Source organism: Sceloporus undulatus, chromosome 4, assembly GCF_019175285.1.
Source record: "Sceloporus undulatus isolate JIND9_A2432 ecotype Alabama chromosome 4, SceUnd_v1.1, whole genome shotgun sequence".
NCBI classification, from domain to species: domain Eukaryota; kingdom Metazoa; phylum Chordata; class Lepidosauria; order Squamata; family Phrynosomatidae; genus Sceloporus; species Sceloporus undulatus.
Window position 1 is genome coordinate 212,565,622 of NC_056525.1, and position 9,312 is coordinate 212,574,933.

The following is a 9,312-nucleotide window of genomic DNA, read 5'->3' on the forward strand; positions in this document are numbered from 1 at the left end:
ATTTTTCACTGGTAAACATTTATTGAGTCACAAATACTTTCATATTGCTTACACCATGTTTATTAAAATCTCTCTATATAGTTTAGTTGCTCCTCATTCAAAGGAAACAAGACAAATGAGCAGGTGGATGGCTTCCCATTCTTCACCATGGAAACAATCTGAAAAACTCGATTTCAGTCTGCTTGAGTGATGGAGATTCTTCATATCTTCTCATAAACTCTTGTACATGTGACACCTTTCATGACACATTCCTAAGAAATAACAATGGGGAAGGGAAGATAATTTGGGGCATAATTTGTTACACTTCTCCAAAGTCTACTAAAATGGTACACCATTATCAACCATAGAGATATTATTAAATAGGGATAGGGGATACAATCTAGCTATAACTGGAAAATACATGTGGTTGAGATCCCTGATATCCTTGTGTGTTAAATCTACTGTCACATAGTTGAGAACAGTGGTTCACTACACCTCCCTTCTGCTGAATACAGGGTGACCAGATGTCATAATCACAAAGGAGGACAAGTCACAGCAAAATGCAATACAAGCAAGACAATGTAGGACATTACAAACTAAAAACTAAAAACACTAATATAAATGTGAATTAATGCTTCTTAGTCATTCTCAAAATGGAGGACATTGTGAAATTCTTCCAGGGCAGAAGGTTGAAATGTAGGACATGCATGGGGAAAGGAGGACATCTGGTCACCCTGACTGAATATCAGGTGGGGAGCTGTGGATGTGCTTGAAGTTTATGTAGTTCCAGTGAAAGTGCACTTATGCACTATCCAAAATTACCCTTACAGATTTTCCCTATATAGTTGTGAACTGGATAGGGATACACTACGCTTTGGCCAAAAAAGTACAACTGCATATTTAAGAGAATTAATATGCGTACAAAATACCAACATATTTGTTTTAACTTTTGTAAGCTGCCTTGGAAAAAAATGTGGGACATAAATAAATATAACAACAACAATTGCAACAGAATGCCAGTCATCTTTATTTTATTTCATTAGCACAAATCAACACAACCAGCAACAACTTACACTGTCACTAACATTTCCACTTCCAGTTTTTGTATTTTTGTATTTATCTCTTCCAAAAGTATATTTTTATTGACTTTTCAAACCTGATGCTCTGGTGTGGGTCCTGCATGTGTTTCAGGTGATAACACTTTATTCCTTTCAGAAATCCATGCTCAGGCAGAGTTTATTTTAAGCTTTCTTTCCTACTTCACAAGAAACTAAAGGGTTGGTATCGAGTAGATATTTCTTCCTGGCATCATGTGTTATTTTGCATGAACATGCAGTGCATTACAGAACGCTACAGAGCCAACTTCATTGACCAAACATACATTAGCACTCTCCTTTAGGTGTGATGGCGTTGTGAACTAAGCCAGAACTGACAAATGGTATATAATGGTTAAAACCGTTACAAATTTTGGTGATGAAAAGCAGTACTTTTGAGATGGCAGTACTGGAGTACTGGCAGGAGTACTAAATGCAATTGACACTGCCTGCAATAAGATAATTGGTTCTACCCATTTCTTAGTGTATTTATCCTCCTTGGCCACAATGAAGCAGTTAGATAGTGGGTTCCAATAATATACGTACTAGTGATATAAGGTAAAAGGACTGAAAAGAAACAATAGCCTTTAAATTTTCTGATTCTTAGTCTTTTTTTTTTTTTGGCATATATTTATTTTAAGAAACAACCTTGTTCTTGATTAAAGTCCATACTGACAGTTGGACAGAAACCTATGTGTACTACAGCAAATTTTATTTCACTGCTGTGCAAAATGTTTCCAGGTACACATTTCAATGCTTCTTCCAGATGAGGCCAGTAGGCCAGTGTCCTGAGTCCAACTGGTCTTAGTTTGATAGCACACAAGTGTGTCCCTCTGAACCTGTTAGGTAGAATAGCAAAGAGCCAAGCTACAATACTTTTGGACTTCTAGAAATATAGTGCTTAGCTAGGTATCTTTGCTTCTTCCATTGCCTCCAGAAAGCCTAGTTCTCACCATAATGGTATTCATAAGCACTAACCACCCATAAACCATATTTAGGAGCCAGTGCGGCAGAGTGGTTTGAGTGTTGGACTATGACTTTGGAGGTCATGATCCAAATCCCACCTCGGCCGTGAAACCCACCTTGTAACTTTGGGCAAATCGCATGTTCTCTGCATCAGGGGAAGGCAATGGCAAACCTCCTCCAAACAACTCTTGCCAAGAAACACCCATGATAGGTTCATTTTAGGATCACCATAAGTCTGAAATTACTTGAAGGCACACAAGAACAGCATTCAAATGCACTTCCTCCAAGCTTTCAAATTTTATTGTTTAATAATATGAAATGTATTTTCAGCAGGTTTTTGATGTTTACCCTTCCAAAATATATACCATAACTTTGGTTGGAAATGATGTTTCAAAGTTTTGAGTCCAATTATTTACACCAGAAGACAGTTAAACATATAGCTGTATTATTTCTTTATTTATTTGATTTATAGCCTGCTTTTCTCTCAGTATGGGTCCCAAAGCAGAAGTGGGACTTGAAAAAAATTAAAGGTAGAATGGATCATACTCAATGTGGTTTTTTTAAAAAAAGTAACTTACCACCACCATTTTCCCATCAACAATTTTCCTCCGTATTGTTGATTCCTTACCATTCCACTTCTGCACTTGTACGAGGGCACCTCTTTCTAAAGTTATGACAGTCTGCAGAACCAAAGAATATATGAAATGGTACTATTTAGACATAGATCTTTGCACAATAAAGAAACAGGCCAAACTGGTGTGCTGTTGGGAATGGCAGGGTGAGTGGGGCAGTCACCTACTTCCCTATGTGTGATTACTCATCCTGAGAAATTTATTTGGAAATATTCATTGATTCCGTTTCTAATTCTACTTATATACAGGCTCCAGGTAATCTTTCCCATAGGGAAACCTACAGATGATACCTGCTTCGTTTCAGCAAAGTTGCAGCTTCAAATACATACACAAAGATGAGAGAGGAAGGGAAAAATGTATCTGCCTTGCCACCTAACATTCTCAACTAAAATAGTATTACTGCATGTCCTGAGATTTCTTGTGAGAAAATGTACACTTTGAACATTTGCTCTTTGGTGAGGCTTATGGGCATTTTGCAAAAAAACAAGGTATGCACACCATATTACACATATTTTAAAATGCAAACATTTAGCAAATGCTAAATGCTCATATTTGAAAATAAAATATATGTAGGGAGACATTAGTCACCAAGAAAAGTTGCATAAATTATGCTTTCAAACAATTTTATACACACACATATATAAACAGACCTGTAACATAATGTTTCAGTTTATCTTCACTTCCATGACAACACTCCTGTTCAGGGTTTTAATCACCCCCTCCAACCAGGGGATTTTGGAGGGTTTTTGTTTTTGTACTAAATGTGCTGAAAACATTTCCAGGGTAGCCGTGATGGCCATGTAGCAAAGAACCATAACATCCAAAATCCACAAAACAGTGATACCTTTATTGGCCAATATGCTTTATTTAGCACAACATATTAAAGATGCTGTGAAAAGCGTGGTCAGAGCTCTTCCAGACTGGTCTCAAGAAATGTGAATTCTCATAATATAACTCTGCATTTTTTCGGGTTTTACCAATTGCTGTTGTTTGAGGTGATCCTGTGGTTTGAAGGACTGTCTTCTTTTTGCATTTTAAACTTTTTTAAATAATAAAGAGTAATAGAGTTATAGTGTAAAAGTGCTATTTCACTGATGCACTATGGCATTATAACTTTTCCAAAGTCTGCTTCAGACTGAGGTAATTGCTCGTTCTGAGCTGATGATATAGCTAGGATTGTTGGATCAGGACTATTCTAGACCCTGAGATTTGATGAGACTCTAGGGATGAATTTCACAATGTCACAGGGAGCAGGTCTTGGTGATGTTACAATTGTGATATTACAAGGAATAGCCCATGTCTATGATGAGGTCTTTAAGTATATCAAGAAAAAATGCACAGGGTTCAATTATATTTAGACAGATTTTTCAAGTCAGTACCTCACGCTGAGATTAACAACCTCACCCTGAAAACAAGAGGGGTCCAAGCACCGAGATTTGGAAACTCTACAACTCTCATGGAAATATTAAAATGATACTAAAACAATGGATTTCAAAATAGACTGCATTCTTTTCTTCATCATTTATCCTGAATATATCCAACATCTTGCTGAGAATTTCTCACCCCACTGACACCCCAAGCATCTGAAATAGTAATTCTGGACAACTAGCCAGCTTCATATTAGTAGGACCTAAATCAGCTGTATTACACATATCAAGTTTGCTTGGCAGTAACTATTTATGTGAAACATTACGGTGCTGTTTAAAGGACAAAATAACTCTTGCTGCTCAAGTCTAGTGAAAGAGACTGACCATTACCTTGGTTTTCCTGTCATCAGCTGTGGTTTCTTGAAATTCCTGGCCCAGTTTAAAAGTGATCTGTGTGTTTTTGAAGGTGCTTTCAGTTCTGATTATGATCTCATCCCCCTTCACACTGATGATGACTTTGGGTTTGGCTAAACTGCCAAGTTTCCTGGTGGCCAACCCCACCCCTACATGGGTGACATGGAAAACAACATTATAGTCCATTTGGCAAGAAAACTCCTATTATATTGTACACACTGTAAAATCCATGGCACTAAAAATATCTCAGAAAAACAGAAAGAGAGAGAGAATAATTTTGATATACAATTAAGGAGATCAAGGAGCTATAAAACACCAACCTTCCTATAAAACTATATTTTAGCAAGCAGAATATTAGGTGTTGTCAAATTGTCTGGAAAAGAAATGTAAACTCCTATGAATCAGGAAAGTCACAATGACATATACTATAGAGACTTGAAAAAAATCAATATGGAAGGGAATTGCTTTTACATGGTGTTATAGTTTCCCTATATACCCAAAGCCTGTATGTACCTGACATTATTTTGAGAACCCAGTACATGAAATCTCACAGCTGAATAACTGGATTAACTTTACTGAAAAGTTATGGGATAATCTACTGCTTGAGAGGAAGATGGCTTTATCCCTGATTCATTTCATACATGAAAGATGTCCATGCCTAACACTACAACACTGGTGAGGGCAAAATGTCCTCCAATACAGCTGAAGCTTCAGCCTAGGACCAGGTTAAGCAGCCCAGTACAAGTTGTATTATAGAAGGGAAAGGTGTGGCGTTCAGGAGGGACAGCATTGCTACTAAACCAGAATCTGTTGCCTGAAGCAATCACCTTCCTCATGGTGGAGCTGGTCATCATGCATTTGAAAGGTAATGCATCTGAAGTGGTATCAAGTGGTGTGAAACTTTTGACCTGTTACAGACTGCCAAAATAAAGCTGCTTCGGGTCTCTTTGGAGGTATGCTGTTTAAATGATGCATGCGTCCTAAGAGTCCGGAAGCTGTGCTAAAGCTGGGCTCCATTCCTTAGGACTGGAGCGTGGCTTTGGCGTGACCTCTGGACTCTTAGGACCCATGCATCATTTAAACAGAATACCTCCAAAGAGACCCGAAGCAGCTTTATTTTGGCAGTCTGTAACAGGCCTAAGAGATATGCCACACTGAAAAAATAAAGCCGCTTGATCCCACTGTAACTGTTATGAAATCCTATGATTTGTAGTTTGGAAAGGTATTCAGCCTGATCTGTCAGAGAGTTCTGGAGCCTCACCAAATTACAAATTGCAGGATTCTGTAGGATAGAGTCATGGAAGTTGAAGTGGTGTCAAACTACTTTATTTTTGCAGTGTGGATACACTCTCAGTGGTGTTTGATTTCATAGTCTGAAGCTATCACATCATGATATAGCCTTCACTTGGTGAAAGCAAAATGAGAGTCATATTATTATCATCTAATATTGCCTTCCCCAAAAATTCTCATGTACGCAGAGAGCCAGTGTAGAGTAATGGTTTGTTCTGGGAGACCAGAGGTGTACCCACATTGCACAGTTATAACAGTTTGTTATCAGTTTAACTGCCATGATGTAAACATACAGAATTCTAAGCTTGATAGTTTGGAGAGATACTTACAATCCTTAGTAATTTCCTTGAAATACAACATTTAAAGCTCTCTGGCAGAGAATTCTAAGTACTTCCTCAGACTACCAGTCCTGGGTTTTCACAAGATGCAACACTGGCAGATAAAACAGTATCAAACACTTCTAATTCTGTAGTGTGGATACACCCCCCTGTTTAACCATGGAAACATACTGGGTGATGTTGGGCAAGTCTCAGCCTTAGAGGAAGGCAATCTCAAACCTCCCCTAAATGTATTTAAGATTTACATTATTTGCATTGTTTAAAATTTCTTTAACCTGTTAGTATTGATTTTACCTACACACTCCCCTAAGATCTTTTGATGTAGGGTGGGTGATAAAATAGTTTAATAAATTAATAAATCTTGCCAAGGAAACCCTACAACAGGGATTGCAGAAAGCAGTGTTGGCTTGAAGGCACATAACAACAAAGAGAAAAGCAGATACATTCCTATGGATTAAATGCAATCTGAGAATATTTTCCCCCAAGAATATCATGCTCTGACAACAAACTCAACCAGGATTCTTGTAGATAAAGTACAAGAACCCTGTATGCAAACCTTCCTTTTACATTTCAGCAAATCTTCACACATATGTATTACTTTAAAAATCTTTTTATTTAGAGATGGCTTTGACTTTTAACTGGTTGTTAAAAGGTTCTTCAAATGGAGATGTACTATATTTATTTTCTTTATTATAATAAAAAATAAAATAAAAAATAAAATAAAAATATTAAATTTGTACCCCGTCTCTCCCAACGGATCCGTTTGTACCTCACCTCTCCCAATGGATTATGTTTTAAATGTGTTTCAAAATATATTAATGTTTTAATAGAATTATTTAATGCTTTTCTGGACTTTTGTACTATACATTGTTTTAGTTATATTTTGTTTTAACCTATATTGTAAGCCACCTTGGGTCTTATATTGAAAGCAAGGCATTAAACCAGTTTGAAATATAACATGAAAATACGGCTAACACCATGGTGAATAACTGACAGGAATTATTTTCTGTCCTCAACTGTGTTAATAGTTAAGTTCATTTACCATATTCAAGCAGTTGTTGACACAAATATAGTTGCCGTATTTTGAATGTTCAAGAAGTTATGTACAGAAAACATATTTTTATAGTAAGTGTAGCAAGCATGGCTATCCAACCAATTATTTCTATATAGCACCAAGAGTATCCATAGAGCATTACAGAGAATTAGACGGCTATCCTGAGGTAGTAATAATAATGATAATAATAATAATCCTCTAAATTAGCATTCAAACAAAGAATATACCAAAGAATACATGATACAGTATTACTGTAGAAGTAAATTCATTTGAATTAAAAAGTGCCAGGACCATTTTCGGGGGGGGGGGGGAATCATGTTATGCAAAACACAGAACAAAACAATTATTCATTCAAAACAAAAGGAAAACAAAGGAAAACTCTGAGCATGGTTTGTAAGAGAAGAGAAATGAATTCATCTAATGTCTTTAATCTTCATTTCAAGATGCTTAGATTAAAGGTTTAACAGTAAGAGCTAAAGGCTACCAGAAGAAATGAATGAATAGCAGAGTAATGAAAAGAAATTTCTCAATCAAATCAAACCAAGTCTCACCCAGTTCTTTCATGTAATCATCAAAGTTTTCACTAGAGACAAGTTTCCAGGTTCCAACAAATTTCTTGCACATTGTATGGGTTTTGCTAAGTAGTGTCTCCTGGGAGAATGGCTGTGGCAAGAACAATTTTCAGGCAGAGGGTTTTGGACAGCCCCCATCTTTTAAAAAGAAGCCCAGGATGTGTAGCACTCGGGGCCACCCAATGCAGAGGGGCAACGTCAGAGGCCAAACAATGGGTACCTTGTCCTGAGCCATTCATCTTAGTACCAAGGCTAGCCACATTTGCCAGCCACCAACTCCTCCACTATGACATAAAGTCAGAACAGTTGGGCAGCTGATGCAGGGAGTGTGCTGCTATTATGCTGGAAGAATGGTCTGGTACACAATGCCACTGTGTAAAACAATATCGGGTTTTCAGGAGGGTCTTATGAGGATGAGATGGGATGATTTCAAGGGAAGAGTAAAGGCTTTGTGTTCAGAAGGGAAAGGGAAATGATCTGGCTAAGAGGAATATAAAGAGAAAGGGTGGGCATTGGGAGCTCTGGTCAAAATCAGGATTGGGAACATGAATTCACAGTGTGCTATAGCTTGAATTGCACCGGAGTCACTGGCAGCTGTTGGCTTGACATACTGCCTATGGATTGCTCACCCCTCCAGAAGGTCATTAAGCTTGGGTGCATATGCCAAAGGGACAAACAAAGAAAGAAGTGGGAGATTTGAATTGAAGGAAATAGGATTTGAAGGAAATAAGAGAAACAAACTCCTTGAAGGAAATAAGAAATGAATATCTGGAATAGCTCTTCAATTGTTGGACTGCATCTCCCATCATCCCTGTTGCCTAGGCTGACAAAGTCTAGTGGGAATTACAGTACAACACCATTTGGAGAGCCATACACCCCCTGTCCCTGTTGTAAATGGATAAGAGATGTGTACTGTACTAAGAGAAGGTGTCTTGGACGAAAGACCTGAATTTTGGTACTATACCTGTTGAACTAGAGAAGAAGATGAAGCATCCAAATAGCAATGTTAGAGACAGACCTGGAGATCATTCAGGATGAAAAAGAAAGTATTCTGGGGTTGGGAGGAAGTGCCAGGCACGAGGCACCATCAACATATAGGTCAGGGGTTCCCAACCTGGGGGTCGTAGGACCCTTTCCCAGGGGGCGCCTAGGACCAGCAGTGAGGCAGTGTGGGGGAGTGAGTGTGGGGGAGCCTAGAGCCGCCTTTCCAGAAGGGGCTCTTGGGGGCCAGGAGGCCAGAAGGAGGAGGAGGAGGCGTTGCCTGGGAACAGAGCCTCTTGCCGGCCCTTGGGGCCTTTGGGGCATGCATGCAGTGGAAGGGAGGAGGAGGCTGCGATGATGAGGAAAAGCAGGGGCTCCTCCAGATGGTCCTGGCCACTTCCCGTGGCTCCTTCCCTCCTTCCTTCCTCCTCCTCCTCTTCTACTTCCAGAGCAGCCTCAGCCCAGGCGAGCTCCTCATTCCCCCTCCCTCGCCTCTCTCTCTCTCTCTCTCTCTCTCTCTCTCTCTCTCTCTCACACACACACACACACACACACATTGCACTTTGAGACCCCTCTAACTGCCCTGGCTCAATGCTCTGGAACACTGGTGTCTGTGAGGCATTTT

General features: G+C 39.0%; 1 protein-coding gene across 2 annotated transcripts; it reads right to left on the reverse strand.

The window, feature by feature from the left end:
* Position 1: 1 nt before the first annotated feature.
* LOC121928640 (myelin P2 protein-like) lies at positions 2-8,835 on the reverse strand. 2 transcript variants are annotated; one of them, XM_042463617.1, is made up of 5 exons: positions 8,671-8,835; positions 7,686-7,797; positions 4,429-4,601; positions 2,618-2,719; positions 2-251 (listed from the first exon to the last, which is right to left on the reverse strand). In XM_042463617.1, exons 2-5 carry the CDS (start codon positions 7,756-7,758, stop codon positions 201-203), a joined length of 399 nt encoding a protein of 132 aa, XP_042319551.1. In that variant the 5' UTR covers positions 7,759-7,797; positions 8,671-8,835; the 3' UTR covers positions 2-200. The 2 variants fall into 2 exon arrangements, with proteins under 2 accessions (XP_042319551.1, XP_042319550.1); XM_042463616.1 differs by lacking the exon at positions 8,671-8,835 and having other exon boundaries at positions 7,686-8,124.
* Positions 8,836-9,312: the final 477 nt, after the last annotated feature.